This window comes from Vidua macroura, chromosome 5, assembly GCF_024509145.1.
Source record: "Vidua macroura isolate BioBank_ID:100142 chromosome 5, ASM2450914v1, whole genome shotgun sequence".
Lineage (NCBI taxonomy): Eukaryota > Metazoa > Chordata > Aves > Passeriformes > Viduidae > Vidua > Vidua macroura.
Window position 1 is genome coordinate 24,794,950 of NC_071575.1, and position 25,415 is coordinate 24,820,364.

The 25,415-nt window shown below is 37.8% G+C and overlaps 2 protein-coding genes across 5 annotated transcripts in view; one reads left to right on the forward strand and one right to left on the reverse strand.

Moving 5' to 3' along the window:
• Positions 1-8,844, forward strand: SYCP3 (synaptonemal complex protein 3). Of its 2 annotated transcripts, none has more exons than XM_053977257.1 (9): positions 1-156; positions 1,659-1,805; positions 2,378-2,453; positions 3,417-3,451; positions 5,148-5,265; positions 6,221-6,320; positions 7,084-7,182; positions 8,355-8,459; positions 8,595-8,844. In XM_053977257.1, the coding sequence occupies exons 2-9, from the start codon at positions 1,676-1,678 to the stop codon at positions 8,646-8,648; spliced, it is 717 nt and encodes a 238-aa protein (XP_053833232.1). In that variant the 5' UTR covers positions 1-156; positions 1,659-1,675; the 3' UTR covers positions 8,649-8,844. The 2 variants fall into 2 exon arrangements, with proteins under 2 accessions (XP_053833232.1, XP_053833233.1); XM_053977258.1 differs by having other exon boundaries at positions 1,662-1,805.
• CHPT1 (choline phosphotransferase 1) overlaps positions 8,510-25,415 on the reverse strand; it is a 20,749-nt gene continuing 3,843 nt past the window's right edge. Inside the window, exons 2-9 of one of the 3 annotated variants that reach the window (XR_008437059.1) lie at positions 20,190-20,337; positions 19,217-19,358; positions 15,766-15,850; positions 14,014-14,145; positions 13,467-13,625; positions 12,506-12,631; positions 11,722-11,995; positions 8,510-8,674 (exon numbers count right to left, since the gene is read on the reverse strand). Coding sequence is in view for 2 of the 3 variants with exons in the window: in XM_053977255.1 (XP_053833230.1) it covers positions 8,630-8,674; positions 11,885-11,995; positions 12,506-12,631; positions 13,467-13,625; positions 14,014-14,145; positions 15,766-15,850; positions 19,217-19,358; positions 20,190-20,337 (948 nt within the window). In the remaining variant the exon portion in view is untranslated. The remainder of the gene's footprint in view (positions 8,675-11,721; positions 11,996-12,505; positions 12,632-13,466; positions 13,626-14,013; positions 14,146-15,765; positions 15,851-19,216; positions 19,359-20,189; positions 20,338-25,415) is intronic. The other 2 variants (XM_053977255.1, XM_053977256.1) reach the window with 2 other exon arrangements.

Sequence of the window (25,415 nt, forward strand, 5' to 3'; positions counted from 1 at the left end):
GCGGAGCCGCGGGAGCGGCGTGAGGGCTGCCGGGGGCCCCGGGGCTTTGGGACCGCCGAGGTTCTCTCTGCTGCGGCGGGAGGTGCGAGGGGCGCTGTCCCTGCTGCCTGTGCGTCCCCTCAGGCTGAGGGGCCAAGTCTCCCTTGCTGCTCTGAGGTGGGTCACCACGGTGAAAAGCCCCGCACAGGAAATTCACACAAGCACCGGTTTGTTTAATGTCTTTTTGGGGTAGGGTGGAAAAAAAAAGAGGTGGGTTTCTCTAAAAATCACTGTTAAAATACACAGCTATGGATTGAAGACACTCAGATCGGCTAAAATGGGTACCTACACGGGATGGGCGGGGGCTGCTTGGGCTTGTGAGGTGGCAGGATTGTTTTACCCCTGGCTGAGGGGGATTGAGAAGTTCTACTTTGTAAACTGAGTTTTAGTACGAAGGAAAGTGTCTGTATGTCAGACAAAATAGATGCTTGCAGTTCATAGTTAAAGTGCCTTAGCAGCACAGGGACAGGTACAGCCAGGCACTATGGACCAGCACTCTCCTCCTTTACATCATGTCCTCAACAAGCAGTAGTCGAAAAGCAGATTAAGTCTTGACAATTTTCTCTCATTTGAAGATAACTCTAATACAAAGGCTTTTGATTTTCCAGTCAGTAAAGACACTTGTTGTTGAAGACACTTGTAAAATCTAAAATTCTATCTACTACGAAGAGAAGCATCAACCTCAGAAAAAGCTTGGTATTAAAAAGTACTCTTTCCTCAGCATAGTGTGGCCATGTTTGTACAGATCCATGGAATTTCGAATTAAAAAACATTTTCTCAGCTATTGAAAAATAACTAAAAAAATCCCAACAAAAACAGAAATAGGAAACTGAGGTGTGTGAGAGAATTGATAATGTTGGGGGACCTCACAGTCCTTGAAATTCAAAAGATCTTTAATGGAGTTCTCAATTTCCATGTGTGAACTTAATTTTTAGGTCTGTCTCTACCCTGGCTAGTGGAAAACCTACTGATATTTCTAGCAGTGTTGGATTGTGTCTAGAATGAGAGGTTTACTAAAGTAAATAAATGAATAATTTTTTTAAGAGAGTAATATATGTGTAAAATGTTTGCCAGTGTAGAAATGGCATTACTTACATTACAGAATGCAGCGGTGTAATAGCTATAAAGAAAGATAAATTGGAACCTGGAAGTTGCTCAGGACTTTTAAAAAATAGCATAAGCATATGTATATTTGACTTTACAGTGTGGGATGTCTTGTAGAATCACATTGTTCTCTATGGTTTATCATTTCTCTGTTTTGGACAGGAATTGGCATAGCTTTTGGGGAATGAAGTACTGAACATGACAAAATGTGTAATAAACCTTATGGAAGCTAAGCTGGCAAACATCTTAAGAAAACAGATAATTTATCTTTTTTTTCCAGCAGAATCAAGTATGTTCCTAATAGTCCTGACATTTTTTAACATGTTTTTAAAAGCATCACTGATGGGTAATGCTGTGGAATACCTCAAAACTAAACCAGTTTGACTGCTTGCATGTCTTTACAGGCGCAGTCTGTTAAAGAGATATCCATAATAGGTCCATGTAAGCATGAAAACATATTTATTTTCAATTTATTGTGGAGGAAGTCATGTCACACACACAATATACTGTCTCAGTAGGAAAAGATCTCACCATGGCACCATCAGGAAGAAAGCATGGAGGAAAGGCTGGTAAACCAGCACAGGAAGATCAGACCATACCTACTTTTGACTTTGAGGAGGAAAGAAAAGAACTGAGTGGATCAGAGGAAGATATTAGAGAAGGTGCTTATATAAATTTTTTAGGACATTTGTAAAATGTGAATTTTATCACATTTGTGACTATGAAAAGAAGGGAAGAACTTCTGACTCAGCCAGGGACTGAGCACAGCATGTTTGTAATGCCAAAGACCACCAGGCTCCTACTCTGTAATTTTGATTGGTAATTTTCAAAATAATATAAAAAGAAAACTCACAAATAGATATTTAAAGGTACAGAATTTCAGTACATTTTTTACAGTAAAATTCAGATTGGACTTTTATAAATTTTTGTGTTATTTTTAGCTTTCTGATGATTGCTATATTGAGAGTTGTGAGTAATGGTTCAGTAGTGGACAGAGAAAGTAGAACTATTTGGGAGCAGGGTAGAGAACTCAAAGCAGTGCCAGCTCCAATCTGGCCTTTCAGAATAATTCACCACCATCTGTCAGCTCCAGACTCAGAGTTATGGGAGCTGCCTGTGTTATTGATGGGAACTGACCGTGAGGCATGGTCAGGGAAATGGCATTAGACTTTTAATAACTCAAACAACCAACATAAAATGTATTTTTGTAAACATTTTTATACTCCTTCTTAAGGTGACATACCAGTAATGGACAAGCATGGAAAGAAAAGACCTCTGGTGACTACTCATGTGGTTCCAGATGATGTGGGGTAAGGTTAGATGTTTGGGGGCCTTTTCCTAAATAAGCAGGTCTTAAATAGATACCAGCTTCAGTTACTCACTATGCTTATTTTTGCTTTTGTTTGAGTTTGGTTTGGGAATTTTTTAGTATTTGATTTAAAAAATCAAGTGACAGATAATACAGTAGTTATAGGAAAAAAAATGTAAACAGTAATTTTTCAGTTTCTTTTGAACATGCAGAAAAATTGATATATTTGTGTGTTCTTAAAATCTGTTTCTTTTAAAGTATTAGTTGTTTTATCCTAAATTGTTGATAATGTTATTAAATTCTGTTAATTTTTTTCTTCTCATTTTAGTTGCTTGAAGATATTACCAATACTTTAAATGATCCACATATTGCATAAAAATTATTTTACAGATAAATCTTATAAAATTTAATATTAATGGACAATGTAAATGTAATAAAAAAGTACATGCTAAAAGAGTTTTCAAACAGATTATAACTGTTAGGTTGAATTTACTGTTTTTACTGTGTTATAACACTGCCTTACACACTGGTGTTACCATCTTGAAGATGCTGTAAAAAAAACTCTAAAATTACTTGCCTTGGGATTTTTTACTGTGCCAGTCATGCTAACTGAGATGAATATGTTTTTATTTGGTGTTCCAAATACCCATTCTGTTTTCTTTGTTATAGGGAACAATCAATTTTATTTACTGACTGCCCTTACTTGACAACCATTAAGTGCCTAATAGTGCCTCTTTACTGGGGAGTCAGCTAATAGATTCTAGCTTTTTTTTTAAGCAAATTAGTCTGAAAAAGAAACCTCTCATAAGAGGAGAAAAGAAGTAAAATTATTTTGTCTTTTGGCATTGGCAGTTCTGTTCCTGCTTAGAAATAATAGGCATGTGAATAAAATTAGTTCTAAGCATATTCAACAGGTCTAAAGTCAGAAAATGGGTAAATAAAATTTTGAAACACTATTTTGTAGGGGTGAAGTACAGAATATGTTGGAGAGATTTGGAGGTAAGTACATTTGCATTCTAATAAATAAAAAATAGCTGCAGAGTTGGCAGTAATAACTCACCATAAAATAACTTTCAAGACTTATGTAAAATGACTAGTCTCTGTAGCACTTTTCAGCATTTCTGAATAAAGCCAGTTTTCAGGAAAAAAAAAAGTTCTATCTAAGGAGAGCAAAGGGAAAGAAGAAGAGGGAATAACTGCATATAAACAAGTCACAGCTTGTAAGTGTAGATAATTACAAAGGAAAAGGGAAAGATGCATGAGTGCTTTGGATAATCAATTCCAATTTTCAGATAAAGTCTAAGAGGTAATAAATATATTGTAGAGAAAAGGGACAATAGCAGTTTGCTGTTGTTCTCACTCAATTTTTTGCTACACTGACATTGAGGATTCTGGGGATGGCAAAAGTGAGAAATAAGGGAAATGTATATGTTAATATAAGCAGCAAAAGAGAACAAACAGTTCTAATTCTAGACAAGCAATTTTGGAAGTACAGTTTAGTTGTGATACAGAATGAGAGAGCAGTCTGTACTTAATACTTCCAGGAATCTAGAGAACAGGGAATCAGCAGGTAAGAGAATTTCAGCAGTCAGAAGGAATATGAGTTTCTAGAACAGCCAGATAAGGAGGGTAAGTAATACCAGTCATCCAGTGATGAGCAATTTGTGTGTGTCACTTAGCAGGATTTAGTATAGTCATAATCAGATCCTCAGGTGGCTTTACCTAGTTAAACTACAGTGATAGGATAGAGAAAAAACACTTTTAACATTTGTAAAGAATGTGCAATACCCAACACAGAGTAAGCAAACATCAAAAAGCCCTGAAAGGAAGAGAAACCATCTTAATGCCAGCATTACACACTCAATAGCTGAATAATACTTTCATTGTATGTAATAAAATAAACCTGTACAGAGTCATTACTTGCATATCAAATTTACAGTGAAAGAGGATCTTGAGTAACTCCTTAATCCACAAATTAGGACTTTTGGCTGTCACAAAACTACATATTTTGTATTACATATTAGAATTACAGATCTGGCAATTCAGATAAGAGGAGGATTTCAATGCTAAAAAGTTACAATTGCATGTAATATAAGAATCAAAAAAGGAAAGAAAGGAAGGATAGAAGGAGGGAAAATGAATGGATCAGAGAGGATGCTGCCTGCACAAAATTGTAGGTTTGGCATTAGCAGAGACAGATGCCTCAGCAAATTAGAAAAGTTTGACAGATGTTTCCTGAAATCTACAGTGAGAAGGAAAATAAATTACTGTATTAATCTTAAGCTGTGACTTGATAAATCTCCAAATCTAAATTGAAGTGAAACAAACACAGTAACTTATATTAATACTTAAAAAGTACTGTCTCTCTGAAGTATAAAAATATTTATTAATTTATTCAGTATGCTTACAGGGATAGTAACCACATACTAACCTTAATTTTTTTCTGAAATTGAAGAAATTTGCATATGACTCTCAAGCAGGTGTTGGTTAGGGCGTGTGAGGGGCATAAGGAAGCAGCGTTCACGCCAGTGCCACCAGCAGGCTGAGGGACACTCACCACATCAGCAGATCACAGGAGCTTCTTGTCGCTAGAACACACCCCATTTGCTTCTTCAAAGTGTAACTCGTCAGCCTTTTTAATACGTGGCACAATGTATCCAGTATGCCTAATTTCTAAATATTCCTTGGCTTTCAGCTGACATTAACAAGGCTCTCTTAGCTAAGAGGAAACGATTAGAAATGTATACAAAAGCCTCACTGAAAACCAGTAACCAGAAGATTGAACATGTTTGGAAAACGCAGCAGGAGCAAAGGTGAGCTTTACTCTTGGTTTCCAAGCCTGTGGAACTAGATTTCCTTCTGGGTCACAGAATGGATAGCTGGTCTGTCGCCTTGCAATAGCAAGTACTGTATCTAATGTTAAATATCTGCTCAGGGCCTCTGCTGCCTCCCGTTGTGTTCACTTTGTTAATCTGATGTTAATAGTTTAAAAGATTCTATTTTGAACAGACAAATTTAGGATTTGGAACTCTGAGAGCAAGGCACATTAAAAACTGGGGCTTACTTTTATCTTTATGGCAAGTGACCTTGCCATAACAATACATAATGTTATTATGTATTTTAACACAATGAGGGGGGGGGTCCCACTTTGGAATTTTCTGTTTCTACCTGAAAATTCAAAAATGTTCAGTAAAACTTTTAATACCATTCTGGTTAAAAAAGTAAATAATTTTGACCTTGCTTAACATTCCTCTCCCCTCTTAAGGCATATTTAATTACTAAATCAGATACCAGAGATATCAAAGTGAAAAAGGAGACAGCTAAAAACTAAAAGTCAGTAATACCTGTAACTGTCTTGGTGTTGTTCTATATTTATTTGTATTTGAAAGTTGTACGGAAAAATTTTAAGAAATGAGCTTATCAGTTTTGCAATATAAACACCTTGAGTTAAATCAACCACCTTTCATTGAATTAGGAAAACATAGTAAATCTCAGAAAACCTGGAACTATTAGGAAGAACAGTTGTTACAATTTCTTTTTAACCAGTATTTTATGGGAGTGCTGTCTCTATAGATATAGTCCACATCCACTAGTATATGTGTGTGTTCAGTTTTTCAAAAGATACAGTATTTAAATGGGGTCAGATGTCAAAATAGCCCATTTCTTTATCTATGCCAACTTTTATTCTATTCCATGTGTATGCTGAACCTTAGCTTTCCTTGTAATTCCCTGTAGAATTTGTCATACTTACAGACTGTCTGTTTATAGGCAGAAGCTCAATCATGAGTTCTCCCAGCAGTTCCTGACTTTATTTCAGCAATGGGATGTAGATGTCCAAAAGGCAGAGGAGCAGGAAGAAAAACTAGCGGTGAGTTTCCGGCATGGTGTAAGTTTCGCTGTATTTTTCAGGAGGAGGAAAATACTGTTCTTTTGATACTCAAGAAATGTAAAAACACTTTATGTAGTTTAAACATAAATATGTGATTGTTTAAGTTTGGGAAGAGAGGTGCATTTATAAACTTTATTGCAAGTTTATAAACACACTGTTAAGTGATGCCCTGGGCCAGCATATGGCTTGAGAAAAGCAAAGACCATTTAACCAGAAGAAAGACATGTGCTGTTTCTCTCCATCCATAGTCTTTGGGTTCAGGGAACAAAGGAATTAAGGAAAGTAGTTGTCTTTTAGCATACACTGCTTAAAAATATTCCTGTATATAATAAATGTAAGATAATTTGATCACTGAAAGAGGATAGGAGCTATGCAATGGAATGTAATCTTGTGCTGTTGCTGTGTTTGTATTTCCAACACATTTGCAAGGTTTGCTTTTCCCTAGGTAGCACATTCCTCTGGGATACCCTAAGAAGCTGTGGGGCATAGCAATCCTCATGGTATTGTACAGGGATAAGTCAGGTTGCAAGAGACAGGAGGTGACTTGGGGCTTCATCCAGTCTTCAGTCTTACTTTTGTTAATAAAAGTCAGGGTATCTTCTCCAGACAGAGATCAATATTACAAGTCACAGATTTCCAACAAAGGCAGATTTTCTGATTCTGAAAAATGAAACTAATGTGCTGTCCAAGCACTCTACTTAACAACAGATGGAATTATGTTTTTCTTTTGCTTCTGCTTCAGAATATGCTTCGTCAGCAACAAAAAGTTTTTCAACAGGCAAGAATAGTTCAAAGTCAGAGACTGAAAACCATTAAGCAACTCTACGAGCAATTCTTAAAGGTAAATCTTTTTCTTGGAAAGCAGCTGATCCTTATATCACTTAAGAAAGCTATACTAATTCAGTGTTTCAAGTTGTTTGGTATTTCTTTAACAAATAATATCTATATATAATGTCTAATATATTAGACAGCAAGCAAAAAAACTGTTTTGAGTACAACTACACAAAAATTTTACTTTTTTTATTTAAAGGCATTCCTCACAAGAGAAACTCTTCTGTGCCTTAATCATCTTCATGACCCTTTGCTGGAATCTATCCTGTATGTCTGTGTCTCTCTTGTCCTCAAAAGTCTGAACTGGACCCAGAACTCCAGGTTCACCAGCTGCATGGCCCCCAATATACAGGGCAGATTCAAGTCTATCAGTTTCTGACAAACCTTAATTTCAGTTCAAGTTATTTCCCAGCTGGTTTTGAAATTTCAGTTATGATAAGCTTGGTGTTTGGTTTGGGTTTTTTCCAAGCCTGGTAGTTGATAAAAATAAATCTGAAATGGAGCAACTCGTAGTTTAAAATAGTCAGAATTTACTGAGTATATTACAGAAGCATTAATAAATAATTATTCCAAAATGTCAAAAATGTCTTCATCAAAGAAGAAAAACTGAACAGACGGTCAAGTATTACTTTGATTTTTCTCTTCAAAGAACATCAAAAGGTAGAAGTCAAAGCTCAAATAAGCTTAAATAAATACAAATTAAGGAAAATGTAACTAGACACACACAGAGGTTAAGTGTAATTGTATGTTAAAAAGAGAAGATAACCAGAGAGTTTTATTTGGCTTATTTGGGGAGAAGTGTGCAAAGAAACGCAGTGAGGTTTATACTCCTCACTTCAAATTCCACAAGGCTGTCATAATATTGAACCCCTAGAATTCCTGACAGATGTCTGTTCGATCTCCTCTTGTAGAATTTTTATCTTAACTGAAATGCAGAAAAAGTAGCTGAGACCTCACAGAGGCTGACTGGAGGGTTCTGTCTTCTTCCCAGGGTACATACTGTTTAAATAGGAATGTAGACTGGAGTATGATTCCTCTGCCAAGTTTGTGACAAACTCATAAATTATCTCTGATCACTGTAAAAATTAAATTGTAGTATGAATAATTATTGGTTTGTTTGGTTGTTTTAAATTAACTGCTTGACATTGAGGAGTTCTGAATTAATATTATCCTTAACTTCAGAGCATGGAAGAGCTGGAGAAGAGCAATGAAAATCTTCTGGCTGGTGCCCAAAATGAGCTTCGCAAGGAAATGGCAATGTTGCAGAAAAAGATTATGATGGACACGGTAAGTATCAGATCTATAAAGTTAGTTAAATGCAAAAACAGAACATTCAATTAAAACTCATTTGACGTTCATTTAATTCAAAGGAATCATATCGATACAGAACTTGTTCAACATTATCTCCTTTTCTTGTGACAGCAACAGCAGGAGATGGCAACTGTTCGCAAGTCTCTTCAGTCCATGTTATTCTGATGGCTCAGTGGAGGAGCAACTTGTACCTAAGTAACACGATACAAGTACAGGCATTAGAAGGATGTTGAGATTTAAATGTTTCAAGGTTCCTATTAAACTCTTTCCTAGATTGTTCTAATCTTGTCTGTTTGTGTTTTAAGAAAATATCTTAGTAAACTTTTATTACTGGGGGGCAGTACTAACCCCAAACCATTCACTGTCTGTTCAGCTGATTTTTAAAAATTTCATATCTACTTCCAATAGCATCGGACTGTTTAAATTGTTTCACTTTTTCTAATACCAAATTGTAACAAGGGGAAGAATTAATGAAACATGCATTACCCAGGGTTTTCATAATAACTTGAGGCCTTTAGGCACATTGTGCAAATAGAAGCATTTCTAACAAGCTGCAAATTTTCAGTTTCAGCCTTTTAGTCTGCTGATATATTAGCTGTTATAAAAATTCACAGGGTATGACATAGCTCAGATAGAATTGTTTAATGATGTGTATTATGGTAAATTAAAGTAATTTTTGTTAACTCTTTTGTTAGTCTAGACATTGTACTATCTCTGTATTAGTAAGAGATTTCTAAACTGCTGTAATTTGTCCAGAAAATGGGTTTCTTTTAGATAAATGATGAGCTTAATGTATCAGCTCAAGTAATGATAATTAACCATTATGCATTTTGGGGTCTACTTTTTGTAGAACCACTGCTAGAAGAAATCTACCTCATTTATTTAGTACAGGCAATTACAAGCCTTTGAGATGGAATATTATTTTTTGCAATTCCAAATGACTAGCAATTTAGGGAGGCCTGAGTTTTAAGGGTAAAGCATTTATCTTTCACGTATCTCATTACTAAGAAAGTATAAACTAAACAATTGGCTTAGTGTGCATGTTTATAGAAAACCACTACACCTGAATATCTACTTTTAAAAATTAGGTAGTTGCCAACATATTTAATGCTTTGATTTGATACAACAGTAGATTAAAAAAAACCCATCCACACACCCACACACACAAAATGTGATGTTTTCACAACAATGTGTTTCAAAACCATATTTTTCTTCTCAGCCTAGTAGCGTTGTTTTAGGTCAGAGTCCTAATGGTCTTGCAGTAACTTCAGCTATTTGATTATAACGAGTATGGAACTTCTTGTTCTGCCCCTGCCGGAATTCAGGACAGGAGCAAACATGGAAGTTACACTTCTGCACTGATGCATCAAGCGATATGGGCCTCTCGTGGGTAACCAGTAACAATGCTGGTTTGTAATTATTGAATCTCAGCCCTCTAAGGCCAATGGCAGGAGGCTATGCAATAGGCGACAGGTTCTGCTTCAGATCTTCAATAGGAGGTTAGCATTACCTCCTGCTTCTGGTTTTATTTGTTAGTACTGAGTCATGGTTCTGGCTTTCTGAGTGATTGCTGCATTAGTTTCCTATCATCCACATACCCCAATCATATCCTCAAAACTACTTATACCTACTATCCCAGCATACAGTTTTGACCATTGTGGAGAACTCACTCATTTCATTCTTAAGATGTTACCCTGTGTCTTTTCATCAGGAGGTTAATTTGCTTACAGTATTCAGCCAAAGTAAAATGGTCATTACCATCTTCTTTTCTATTTGATCATGGCATGGGTTCAGGCTAAATTCACGTGCAGATGCTGTGTCATTTGCAGCCTCAAACAGGAGTAGTAGGATTCATTCTGAATTGATATTAGTCACTTCGAGTTCTAGTCCTAACTGTAACAGGCAGTAACTGTTACAGTTATCCCTCAAAAGGATAATTATATTCCTCTTAGGCAGAAGGGTGGTGGATGCTATTTTATTTCTTCCAGACCAGCAGACAATGCACCACTTTGAAAGTTCCTTGAATGCCTCGGGAAGTACTTTTGAATTGATAAGCAGGTAAGAAGCTGCAGTGGTGGTATTTTTAAAACAAACCATGGCATTCTTTACTGGACAGTTCAGGAAGAACTTCATTAACTCAGAAGCTCAGGTACCTATTAGCAACTGGAAGGAGTAATGCACACTTACATTCAACAGCTTTTTACATAGACCACATTCAAATGGTACCTCTTGAAAAGAGCTTAAGCTTATAGGATTTGTGTGCAAGTAATCATTTTTTCATACAGATAATAAGCTACTTTAATTCAGCTTTTCTATAATGGCAACAGCCCTCTTATTAGATATATTCTGTTACCCAGTGGGTCTGTTCTTAAAGGAAGAGAGAAGCTGATATTGGGCCTGAGTTCCTGTTTTGGAGAATTTTACATTATGGCTCCGTTTTGTGCTCTTTTGTTTGGATATAGTAGAGTGGTAGCTATAAGACAATAGGATCAATTGTAAGGTAAATGAACACAGGGATCGCAAAAAGACCAGAGAGGGAAATACAGAAGGGCAGGCTGCAGTGCTGGAGCCACAGGCATTGGAGTTTATCAATGAACTTTGTCCTTCACTTGCATAGGCTTACAGATACAAGTTAGGGTGTCTAACTCTCCTTACACAGCTACCTGTAGTTTAGCTAAGAATGAAGTACAATGAGACTGACCTTACTATGACCACAGAACCAGAAACTGGCCTTGAAAGAAAGTGCAAGCTAAAGTTTTATGTGGTAGGTTTTGTACTTAGATACTAGAGAATGCATGAATTCTAAAGGCACTCATAACAGTACTTTGGATCAGAAAAAAAAAAAATTCCTGAGCTGTACCTCCTTTATTTACTGATCCAACAGCTTGTTCCTTAGAAGTAGCAGAGGAGAGACTGAGTGATTTTTAGGTCATGGCTGCCTCATTTTACCAGTCTTAATAATGCAGGATTGAATTCATTGGTACATCTAACAACAACTTCAGAGCAGTTCCAACAAAATTTTAGAACCTAATGCTACAAGATTAGACATGAAGTTCCTCTTCGAATTCTGGTTGGTAGCACCTTGGTTTGCGTCTACATTCACCAGAAGAGAAGTACAGAATTAAAGTTACCTAACAGGAAATGGCAACATTTTCAAATGTAGTATCTGTGGTCTGAAACACAGGGAAATCCATACTGGTTCAAAAGTACAACAGCATCTGCAGAACTTTGTACCTACTAATTCTAACATCTGGTAATGTCTGAAACACCGTGAACTTTCTCACAAAACTTTTCTTCAAAAAGCTTAATCTGTCTTCCCAAAAACACAGAGGCTGCTTCATTCCCCTAACTGCTTCTTCTCTTGTCCTTGACCTATTTAATCAGTCATTATGGTTTTGAACCTGCTCAGGAGCTTGATGAGATGAAATTCTGAAGACATGTATATGAAGATGAGTGGCAATCTGTAGGCACACACCACTGGCATATCTCAGCATATCAAACAAGGATATGAACTTCAAAAGAACAAAACAGAACAGGTTAAAAAAAAATCACTTTTTAAAGTTGTCCCTACTATAAATATGCTATATTTTAATCAGAATTTATCCAAGTCACAAGCATAACATAAATACATCATTGTAACATACAGCTACAGTGTGGTCTAGTTTAGAATTAAAAATAAAGCCATCACAAAACCCCAACATACTAACAGCATTAAACACTTACAAGATCTGATAAAAAAACATTTGTCTGCAGTTCACAGAACGACTTTAAAAAAACCATATGGACTAAAGCTATCTCATCTATCATAAATCAGGAGAGATTTATAAATTTACTTTCATTTCTCTGTTCTAAGGAAAGCAAGCCAATCAGCTCCCAATAACTTATTTACTTGGTACGCTGGCACTCCCTCTGCAGTGACAACAGAAATGTGAGCAAGTCAGAAATGGCAGAGGAGAATGACAGGGACAATTCTCAATCCATTCCTTAAAGCATGGTCCAAACAAAAAGCATAAAACACTTACCAATGCTATCCACAGAACAATATATTCATCAATGAAACTGTTGAAGTACTGGTCCAAAAATAGAAGTCCTGGCCCAATAAATGCAGAGTCCTGAAGACAAATTTCACTTTTTGTCATGTGAGCCACCTATGTTTGGAAAAAAAAAAAACTAAAAAGTGCATCCCTGCAAGACTGGTGTAACTACCAGCAAAAAGGCATCACATTCTTGCCCAGCAATGTCCTCTTGGAAGTTACATCTATACCTGTGCATTTCAGCTATATGCAGGGGCTCCCCACTCTCTACTTTTCCAGCACTCTATTCAAAAGGTAAGATGATGCAAGTGTATTACTGAAAACAAATACTATGTTTTTTTTTTTTTTAATATTGGCTTTCCCTAGGAAGCAGACATTTTTTAAGTGGCAACACTTGTTCTCACTGTTTAGTAAGAAAGTCTGTAGAATATCTGTTTTCTAGTGTTTGAAAAATGTCATCCTTGGAAGAAAAAATAAAAGCATCTGGCTGGATTACTGATGTTAGTAAATATGTAGTAAGGAAGCTTTTTTTAATCCATTAAGGAGTGTTTTATGAACAAAAAAGACAAAGACCGAAAAGACAGAATAGAGACAGAAAAGTTTCTCTCTTCATTTTAATGATCACAGTAAATTCTTATTTCAGATAATTAAAGAAGTCACAGCACTGTTAGTAAGGCTTAAGAGACCCCAGTAAGGATGTTAATGACAGACAGTAAGTGCATTTCTAAGAATAAGTTAAACAAAACTGAAAGTCCTAACCAGTCCATTCAACAGCAAATACATGTTTTCATCAGTGTCACACATAATCTCTCTGAGTCTAATTCAGAATCTTGATCACAATGAATCTGGTAATACAGTAGCAAAGCAAAATGGGAAAACAGTGTCCCCTGATCCAATAAGTGTTAAGCCAAGAACCAGTTTAGTTTTAGGAGGTTTAGGACTGACTTACCACCAACTTCTGTGAGATTTTGGCATTCACAAGTCCAAATGTCAAGACATACAGGCAAGAATGCTTTTCAAACAGCTGAGTTGCAGACTTTTTATAAATTGTAATGGCCAGTGTGATAAGCAGTCCAATGTGCAGGCCTGGTGAAAGAACACTTGTTCCCTAAGATATAAAAGGATGGAAAAATTGTCTTAAACTTCAGTCACACAGTAAAGTCCAGGTTTTATATTTATATTTCAAATCCCATTAAACAAAACCAGAGTTGTCAAAACTTGTCAAAATCCATTAGTATTATGCCACTGCTCTTAGTACCCTTTGCAGTGACCACTAATCAATTCTTAAAGAAAATTCACTGCTGGTTCCCATGAGAGAAGAAATCCAGTAACAGGCAGAGAGAAGGTAGATAATGAACTTTGCTTTAGCCATCTAACATTCACATGCCTGTCTGCTTAAATGCTTAAACAAATAAAACCCTTATGGATCATCTGAAACACAATAAATTATGGGCATAAATTATTCAAACCTTATTTGAATTTTTAGAGCAACTTACTGCTATTGTAGATCCATTCTTTCCAACCCCTCCACCAAAGATGACACGGAAGTAATTGAAAAAAGAAAGTGCTGTTCCACACAGGATGCCAATAACTGCAAAGAACTTCAGTTCTAAGCCCAGCAAAGGGACCTAAGCAGAACACAAAAGAAACAAAACCAAAACCAAACAAAACAAAACAAAAAAAAAGAGTAAAAAACAAACCACAACAAAACAAGAGAAAGATATTAGAAGTTAAGCACACAACACCTTTTTTAAGAAGCGATTAAAGCAGACACTCTTACCTACTAAACAAATGTTTTATTTGAACCCTCATTTTCCTGGGAACAAGTTCAGGACAACAGTGTTTAAAATTTGTTTCATTACTAAGAAAACAACAAGTATCTTTTGTAATGCTTAAACTCCACTACTGAGTACTTAAGTTCTGTTCTTGAAATTCAGCTAGATCTTAGTCTGCTCCTCCTTAATATGTTCTTCAAATATTTTCACCATACAAGCAAAAACACAACAGAGACTACTGCCATCAATCACCATTATATGGGAGCAGGAAGAGGGATAATTCCTTCTATTCCACTGGATAAAACAACACTGATCTACAGGAAAAACAAACACCATCTGCCTGCTGTGTATTTTGGCATGTTATTTGTATGCTGTATCTTTGCATACCATGAGACTATCATGAATAGTCTCCAGATACAAATTTTAATTAAACAGTTACCTCTTGGAATCAATTACAGTTTCAAGGAAACTTCCAAAGGCAGCAGAGGATTTAAAAAAGAAGCAATAAATAGAAACCGTTTACTGTATTTTTTGAATATATAGTTTTTTGAGATACAGCATAACTACAACAGATTCTAATAGAAAAAATTAATCATAATTTAAGTTTAATGCACCTACTTTGTTTTCCAACATGAAAACAAGCTTTTTGAAAATAGAAATAAAAAAGGCTGGGAAAAGGAAAAAAAGTTTAGCTAAACATTCCTTAATTTTTGAGTAAACTTTTGAACTAGTTTTCATTTCTTGGTGGTTTATATTTAGGTGAATTTTTACTGGTTATCAATAGTATGGCAAAGTACGTCTCAGCTTTTTGCACTATAACCAATCAGAACTATAAATTTCTGAGTAAAAGCCCTAGAAAGTTGAGGATCTTTTGATGCTGTCCACTAAAGTGCAATCTTTAAAGATCAGAATAAAAGCCAAAGGTATGGAAAAGTTTTGGGATAGAAAACAATGCTTTAAATATAAATATTTACATTTACATAGCTGTGACATAATTCTTAAAAATCAGTACATCTGCATCGACACAAATATGGATAATTTAACCAAAACCCTCTGGCTTCATCCCAAAGTTTCATTAAATTGAAGCATTTAATCCTTAAATTTTAAGATAAATTGTTTAACTGAAATGTATGCCTTACAATAAAATATACAAAATATATAAAACCAGAAAAAAAACCCTATTTGCTAAAGCTTAAGTATGTGTGGAATACTAGTTCCAGGTCAGAAGTTTATATGTGGCAGATGGGGTCTTTTTTCCTCTATGTAGCTATAGATCTGTGCACAGGGAGTCACACCAATAGATCTAAGTTAACTATGGCATTAAAATAACCTACACTTACACAATAAGCTAAAACAACATTACACAACTAGTAGATGTTGATAGTACTTGCACAGAGCAGCTTCAAATACCACAGGAACTGTGGACACTTGACAAGATACTCAACAGGAACTCTGAGCACTTAACACACTTACCTTATAGTCCCATATTCCTGGTCCTCCATAGGCAGATATCAAGAGCAGCATTGTTATGGTGATCTGAACTTCAGTGACATCAATTCTGTGAAGGGGGAAAAAAAAGAGATTTAGTTCAAGGACTTTTTGCTGTAAGTGTAGTTCAAATGATAGAAGTATATATAGAATATTACTTTACTTGACTGAGAAAGCTACTCTATATGGAGGCACACATCTCTGGCTAAGATTTAAAATTAAAGCTATACTCCTTTTCTGGAGCAAGCTACATATAATTTTGAAAGGGGGACTCTTTAATGAATATACTATTAACTATTTGAGAATTCTGTATGAACTTACAGATTTGTTGATGTGTAAGTGTCAAATCAAGGTTTAAGGTAAGCTCATAGTAAATGCAATCAAACATTTCCCTTAAAAGCACAGCATATAAAAGCAGAGACTATATAACAAGCAGGCTGGGAAAGAAGGGATTTCTTTAAGCTTCATATCATGAAAACTTGACAGATACAGCCTGCAAAACAAGGGAGGACTGAGTCAGTGGATAGGTAAGCATTTGCCATATTTCTGAGAACATGTAATTGCTATCTTGCTTTCCTCCCTAAAAGCTGTTTTAGGAAAGGTTGCCTTGTAAGCCCTATGAAGTCCAGACTACAGATTTCACCTTTTTTTGTTCTCAGACAACTCTATTTTTGTATTAAATTGATGAAACCTCACATGAAGCCGAGACTCAAGAAAAAGAAAAAAAAAAAAAATCAGTACTTTCTAAGTGTTAACATAAATAATTAAAATAATGACCAAAAAAAAGTGCATATCAAAGGTATCTTTTGTGGTACCAAAAGTTTTGAGATGGGTACCTATTTTCATACTAAAGTTACCAGTAAACATTGATAATGAATGTTCAAGATTTCTTTTAGCAGTTGGAATAAATTTGCTGTTTTAAAGTATTATGGCCAATGTGTATTGCTCCTTACTTAGCACATGACCTATCCGCACAGGAAGCAGTGGATTTTTAGAAGATAGCAATCAGCTTTTGGGTAATGGAAAACATCTATCTGAACTTGATAATCTTAGTTAAAACTCTCTTCTTTCATCAGAAAGATGGTGACAATATATGCTAAATTTCATCACAATCTTGTGACTCTTAGAGGATCCAGAGTTTAAACTGCAGTTAGATGATAAGCTGAGGTGCTCATCGTCTCTTAAAGCCAAGAGAATGGGGAGTCCTTCCAGAAGTGTTGTATTCCCTCAGTTTTATTTGCTATAGTGCTCAATGGACTGTAAGGTGAACCATCCAGCTTGCCACTCCAGTGTAGGCTTTTCACCTTCTGCCCATTTCATGAAGTGGCTTGAGGTCCAATGACAGAGTGTCACAGGACAGTGGGGCTGGGAGTGGGCTCTTCCTTGTCTGCCAGGGATGAAGTGTTACATCCGCCCTGCCATTGCTGAACTTGTCGGTTACCTTATACAAAAGCACCCATGTGCAAGTGTCCAGAGGTTGCACTCTGTACTATTAACACCAGGATTTCTAATCTGCATTGCCTTTGTTGTTGCTGGTGGGGGGAGGAGGCTCAAACTTGAAGTTGTGCCAAAGTTGAACACTTAATTTTACAGTGGCTCAGACTGCTGGTGGCAACAGAGCCCAAATCAGAGTCCAAAAACTTTACTCAGATACTGTACAGTATTCCACAACCTGTGAGTGTCACATTATTCAGCTCTCTGATCCTTCCTGGACATCAGCACTAGGAATCTCATTTGTGATTTATTTCTAAAATGTGCTGCTAATTGAGAAATGGCATCCGTGAAAACTTCCATCTTATTATGTACCATCATATTTAGAGCACTATACTAATGCCTTCTTCTTTATGTTTAAGAGAAACAAAATTGGGAGCCTTGAAAAAAAATGTGACCTGTTTTCACTGGACAGAAGTTATCTCATGGAAAAGTTGTGTCTGTTTAACTTTGAACAGTAACTATGGAACACCAGGCCATTCTGAGCTGTTTGTACTATGCACTATCATTATGTTAAAGTAGAAGTCATCAAGTTTTTAACAAAATCTTTATGTAGTAAAGGAGTCTCAGTGCCTTCCCAATGTGGGGAAATAATTCTCATGCTTTTTGCAAGAATAAAAGATACAGAAAAGCAGTCATGTCTGCAAAAGGCGAGAGCTCATGGCCTCCTCATGGGAGCATAGTCCAGCTCCCTTCAAAGCAGCCTACTGTCATGGACAGAAAGTGTCCTATTTCAGCCATCACTGTAAAGCACCTATTTTTGTTTACAGCACAAGATGTCCTTTAAAAACAAATGGATGTGCAGGCAGGCAGAAGAATTACAGTGGTAAATGTAATAATGTGGTAAAATGCATTACCAGCAAATCAAAAAGAGTTCTTATCAATATCACAGAGACAGGTGCATTTGATGCAGCTGTGCAGGGATAGCTGGTCACCAGCCTGTGTGCCTGCTGATTTGCTAAGGCACTTCTTGCAGGGCAGAGCTAAGTAGGACTATGTACAGGTGATTTAGCAAGTGACTGGCAGTAGCAGGACAGCCTTCATGTATCCCTTTTTTTCAGTTCTGCTGCCACAGATGTCTCAGACCTTTTCCTCTTTTCAGAAGTAATTATACTGAAGTGAAGCTTGTTGCTTAAAACCAGCAAAAGGCCATGGCCAGGCACTACCACAGGTATAGGAGGTGCAGCAATCCCTGCACTATTAGCAGTTAAACTAAAATTATTGTTTTCTATATTAATGTCATGACTTTGCCTCCTATCCTGCAGTGAAACAGAAAAAAATTCTATCAAGTCATGAACAGCATTGCAGCAGTCTCTAGAACTGACCTAACTCAAAACCTAAAGGACATCAAAGCCAGCATAAGCCAGATTTTAAAAAGGCCCTCACATTCTTCAAGCATTGCCAGAGATCTGTTGAACTCCTTGAGGATGCAATGGGTGCACAGAGTTCATTCCAAGGAAGACTGAAAATGTCTATGAAAGGGAAACACATTAACAGGGGAATTTCTCTAAAATGCATTTGGTTTAGAGTGCCCTGGGGATGAAACTGTTCTACAGCTGGGAGATTACAAAGGGAGGTAGCCAGATGCTTGCTCTGTCCCTACTCCTACACAGGGCACTTGTCTGCAATGTAAACAAGACCTCTCTGGCCTGAGCCTGCACGATGCTTGTATGGGTTCTGACAACAAATCTGCAGAAAAAAAAGAGTCAAATGCATGCAAACAAAGCATATAGAGCTAAAATCAGCTGCTGAAAGAACAAGTGTTTGGTATTATGCAGAGTTTCAAGTTCTTGTCAGGTAAAACACAAGTCTGCTAGACTGGAAGGGAGATGAGAAAGAAGGTGAGAAAAAGAGACAGCAGGGAGTAAGCCAAGAAGAAACTGAAATCAAGGAGCTAGCAGTCTCAGACATTAAGCCACATGTACTTCTAACGATACCTACTTACTTTCCAAACCTTAGTATGCCTGATACGTATGTCTGCCAGTGAGCAGAATAGAACATGAACAGTCCCACAAAACAACAGAAAAACAACCAGTCAGGATTTGTTCCTAGTCGGATTGCTATGCAGGATCCAAGGACAACAAATACTGAAAAGCAGAAATGAATATGTTAGTCATATATCCTCTTTGCTTGAAGTTAAGAGAAATTAAAAAAAAAAAAAAAACAAAACAAAACAAAAAAAAAAAAAAAATTGACTGATACTTTACTGAGTAGCTGACCCTCAGGGGCAGTCCTGGCAGGAGAAAACAAAACACAGCACTCCTTTTCTGCCAAGGCAGGGCCCTGCCCTCTAGCCTACAGTGGTTGTTCTCCCTCCTCCTGGCCTTGTCATCTTGTGTTCTTTGCAACACCAACAACTTCAGCTGAAGGGCCAAGCTCAGGGAGACTGGCAGCTGCACTTCTCTGGGAAGTGACACATAAAAAAGGTACCAATTCCCAGAGCAACTGTCTCAGCCACTGAGCTTTACGGAACTACAGGCATTGGCACCAACAGCAGCTCAGTTGTGGAAAGTGAAACTGAACAAGGCTTACTCTTTAAGGACTCCCAACTTTTTTAGAACTACTTCTTCTAAGGAATATAAATTACCTTTCTCCTAAGTGCCAGGCTGGATGCCCTATTACCAACCTGATATTTTGGCACCTTACTCCTTCCTAAAGTGGAGCATGTGAAGTAAAAGCAGAATACATCTTATCCAACATCTGCCAAAGGAACTTCTAAAATACCCCCTGTTACTGGCCAGGGGTGAAAAGGTCAGGAGATGGTGAAGTTATCCTAAAAGACCCTGTTACAAGCAGGGGTTTGGACTAGATGATCTCCAGAAGTCCTTTTCAACTTCAACAATTCTGTGATTAATCAGCTGCTACTGAAAACAGGTAACTTTCATAAACTAGAATGGGTGACAGTAAGTTAAGGCTACCTGTGGAAATAGAGTCGCAACCATGATCAAAAAGTTCTCCAAGGGGAGAACTGCTGTTTGTTCTTCTGGCTTGCTTCCCATCAATGGCATCCAGAGACTGGTAGATAAAAAGTCCTAGTGCACCCAGGATGTATGCCCAAAAAGGTGCCTGAAAGAGATTCACAGAAAAGGTCACCAGGTAGTTCCCAGTTTCTTAGGTGATAATCTGTTTCATTAAAGGCAAAATAATGTTCACCACAAAACTGTACTATATTGTGTATTTGTTACTTAATGGACAAACCAAACACCTGGCACTAATTTCTACATGGATTGTAGCAACTAGTGTCATGAACTACTCCAGATACACCAGTGGAACACAGATCCTTCTATGTATTTAAAGAAAAACAAACCCAGAACTTTAGCCTCTCTTCTGCATCAACTGACCTTCTTTTCTACCTTAAACCCACAGTATTTCTGTCATTATTTGCATTCTTTGCGCTGAAAAATGTTATAAAAATCATCTTTAAATAAGAAAGTAGTAGCAATGCACTTACTAAAGCTTTCAGCAGTTTGTGTCACACACTTAGGTGATTTGCTCATATTTACAACATATAAATATAAAAACCTACTATGTTTTTTACTAAATAAAGACTTCAGCCTTTAGAGAAAGATATTTTTTCCAACACACAAAAATTTTCTACCTAGGCACTTTGGACAGGACTTAAAAAAATTAAGTAATTCACTAAATATGAAGGAGAAACTATCTACTTAATGTACATCATCAGTTTCAAACCAAGCTGTTACATTAACAGCACTCAGGTTCAAAGGAACTGTTCTGCAGACATTCCTTTCAAAAGCACTATTTTCATATGCACAATCAGTCTGGCTTTGTCTAGGAATTAGGTTTTGTTAAAAATTATTTAGAACACTTTTGGAATAAAGCACAGGCAATATTTTTGCCTCATGCAGTTTCCAGAGGTACCCCATAGCATTCAGAAGTTATGCTCACGAAAACAAAGTCAGGCAAAAATACTGGAAATGCAACTTGCAGGTTAAACAAGCGAACACCCACAGGCAGTCACAGAGCTGAATCCTTTCCCACTCCCTGCTTAGGGACAGCTGCTGTGGTGCTGCTACACCTCTGCAACTCCTCTCCTGTGGCACAAATTGGCCAACATGTGCCCATGTATTTCCTGAGACCATCAAAGGCTATTAAGCAGATTAGACAATAGACTAGATCTCAGTGTGCTGAGATTTGTCTGCACTCAACTAAATCCAGTGTTACTTCTGGGGAAGAAGGGAAAATGGCAGCCATCCATCAGTTCAAAGGCATCAGTAAGAATGCAGATGAGGTGCAGCTGCTCCTGCAGACATTCTGATGTCTCATCATCATTATACTCATTGTCTTGAGCTAGAAAAAAGTTATGCCTCCAGTCAGACTGGTCACAAAACACACTAAGCAGCCACATGCTTAAGGAAAGTGCAGTTGTGAATAGCATTTTTGCTGTTATTTAAGAATTCCTCATGTACTTCAGGCTGGCTGATACACTTTTATCAAAATCAAATGGTTGGCTGCTTCACCCAGCTTTGAAGGAAAAGACAGTCAAAGAATCAGGAACTCACTTTAGGTGCAAGCTCTGGATTTGTATGCAAATGAAAATCTAAAAAACTTAAAACATTCTTCAAAACTAGCAAGGCTGTCTCCTTCCTTAATCCATGGAAACAAATAAAAATTGTTATCACAGATCATGTAGGAAGCCTTAAGCAGGTGAAAGAGGATGAGGAGATATTCCAATGGACATTTAACATACTGATATTTGATAACTCCTGCAAAGATCACACTATAGAAATCCAGGTCAAGTGATGACAGCAATGTTTGATGCTTAGTGATGGAATTATTTGAGTTTCTTAGGTTTCTTCTCCCTTTTAGTCTAGTTACACAAAGGATGTAACAAAGGATGTCTTGGGGGATGTGGTTAAACCAGAGAGGAAATGCTTAGCCATCTTTTGAAAAAGTTTCACTCCTCTAATGAAGGGAAAGCATAGAACCTGTGAAGAACAGGAGGTGCCTGTGGCTACCCCAGGTCTGAGGATCACCAAAAGCCCCATGGAGGCACAGAGAACTCAAGGGTCTCTCATGGCACGAGCTCACTTGGTCTCACACTGTGCAGGGGGAATGTGGCTTGCTCTCCACCCTTCAAAAACAGAAGGCTGTCAGTCATTGCTCAGGTACTTCAGAACATAAAAGCACAGTTAGGACTTTGTTGAAGCTGAGATAATTTTAGCTGTGATATAATCCACATACTAAAGTTACCACAGTACATACACTGGCTTTCAGAATAACTTTGTTGCATGGAGAATAAGAGAATCTCAAACACAGCAGCTCTAGACAGATGAGCAGAAAGGCCATGAGAAATCACTGGTTGCACTGCTGTCTTTTAAAGGAGTGTTTGAAAAACACTGCCAATTTTATCAGCAATACTTCTGTCGAGTGCCACAAAGGTCATCTGCAGTGTGAGGTGCCCTTGTGGTGACATACTTGTATTAATTATGAAAAGATAGCTTGAGATCTACATGCTTCTCACAAAGCAAGTGTAACACAATATATGCAAAAATAAACAAATACATCAGCTTTAATTGAAACTTCTCCTATTAGGGCTTTTTGACAAAACAGTAGCATTTTTCCAGTTGCAAGTTATGGTACAGGTATGATCATTCAGGCTGATCCAAGTCTGTTTGGGTTAGCTCCTACTGGGACAAATCAAAGCAAGAATCCCTCAAGCACTCTGTCTGCCCCTTGCTGATCTGGACAAAGGGTGATCATTTTCATCTGTTTCCCACAGTAAGGACCATCTGTATCCATTAGCACCTATAGCAGATGTATCAGTATCCCCCACAGTTAAAGAGAAAGGAAAAAGATCCTAGTAAGAATAGCATATGTCAGAGAGTTTAGAAACACTAGCTGGAGCATTTCATCCCTAAGCCATGAGTTCAAATCTAACCCAGAGTGGTAAGAACCAAAATTCACTTGTGATCAACTATCATTTAGCAGATTAAATGAATGCTCTAATGTTTTAATCGATAAAACACAGGTTTCCAAATCACTAAAGGTTCCTAATAACCATGGATTTTCTCTGCTATCTACCCTCCCAATACAGCTAGCTCCTGCTGCTGTCTCCTTTCCCTTCTCAAGTGCCCTGGCTGTCCATTCAGGGATGTCCCCTGATGGCTTCCCACACTGGACCCAAGTTGTTTTCAAATTAGAGAAGTGGGAGCATCTGAGAATGCTGACATGGCTAAGCAGAAAGGTCAGGAGGCTCCCAGTAGTCATCAGCTTTTCACTGATGAGGTGTTTATTATCTCTGCCCACAGTTATATCCTGCCCAAGCAAATGTATTATTTGGCCAGACCTAGGTACTATTCTCACAGAACTATAAGAGAACAGAAACCTGAGGGGGAGGAGACAGGGAAGAAGAGGGCAATGCTTCTCTGCTTCAATTCAAAGGGGTGTCTGAAGATACTACAACCCCAGAATCCTGTCACACACAGATTGGATACAGTAGAATTGGTCATCTGCTAACCCAGAGCATGTCAAAGAAAGCCATGTACATGTAGTGTTTGACAGGTATGTGTGACATGCCTCTCCATCAGGAAAAAATGGGGGTTGAACAGCAGGCATTCTTCTGCTCCCATGATTCCACCCCACAAAAGAGCACAGACATCTGCAAAAGACTACATGTGTCAGGGAAACCTCTAGAAATTTTTTCAAGCACAGCTCTCAAAGCCAGAGAATTCAACAGGCCAAGATTCTGCAGTATTTAAAGATTCAGTTCCTTAATTACTCATCACGTTTAGCCATAATCTCACTTCCTCAATCCACGCCCAATAGTGCTGCCCTAGTTTACGTGGCACATCTCTGGATCAGATCCAGAATAGAGGGAGACGTTCTGACTGGACCTCCCCCTCCTCCACCCGCTAAACATGGATCATTTCCCATGCTTCTGTTCAGCACAAAGCACTGTGCAATTGTACTAATAGCAAGAAGAGGGAAGGGGCTGTTAAAACCTGAAGTACAGCAGGGAAGACAGCATGGATGAAAAAAATGATAATCATAACATAGTCCAAGTGCATTTCATGCATACCAAGGACCCTCTGCATTCCTTTAGCATCCTCGTCTCTCCAACAAGCCCTGTCTGAGCTCCCATCCTTCTGTGTCAGGATTCCTGTACCTTCTTACTGCATGCCAAATAACCTCCTTCCTCCCATTCACAACTGATCTGTTCCCCTCTTGTGGGTTTTGGCTGAATTTCCCACTCCACTCAGTGCTTCACATTTCTTTTCCAAGTCAGGCAATGCTTTTTCCTCCATGCTCTCCCTCTCCAGACACATGCTGCAGTTTAACTTCTTTTCTACTTTACTCTCTCTCCCACAAAGCTCAGCTGTGTCCCCGCTGTTTACATAATATCACACCTGTCAATATCTGCCCTCTGGCAGGCCTCTTTCATTTTAAAGGTGGTTCAGTTGTTTGTTTGGGTTTGCTGTTGTTCTTTTAAAAGTTTTTTTTAAGAGAGAGAGAGAGAGAAAGGCAGAGACAGCATCTCACAAATGTTCCTCTCCCTCCAAACACCTGACAGTAGAGCCAGGTGAAGGCACTCAGACCCTTCCCTAATTTTTGGTCTCCCTAGACACATGGCTTTCTAAACAGCACATTTCAGCAAGGTATGACACCCTTTTATAAACTCACTACACCATTTCTTGAACCACCACAAGCCTCCCTTCCTTCCCTTAGCTCTCTGCAGGAGAACGCTTGGGCTCCTGTCCCCTTTTCCTATCACTGCCCAAAAAGCAAATCCATAATCCATCCTTTTCTCTTCCTGTCTTCCTCTACTCCCAGTTCTTTGCTAACATCACGCTGTAAGTGCTACAAGATTAATTTTCAAATAGAATTTCAGACAGAAGTGCATGCTAACTGTAGTTATTATATTGTAATGATTATAACTATCTTTTCAGACCATTCTACAATTAAAAGACCTTATAAAAGAGGGCAGATTTAGACTAAATATAAGGAGGGTGATGAAACACTGGCACAGGTTGCCCAGACAGGTGGTGGATGCCCCATCCCTGGAAACATTCGAGGTCAGAACGGACAGGACTCTGAGCAACCCAGTCTAGCTGAAGAGGTCCCTGCTGATGGCAGAGAGGCTGGACAGGATGGCCTTTAAAGGTCTCTTCCACCCAACTATTCTA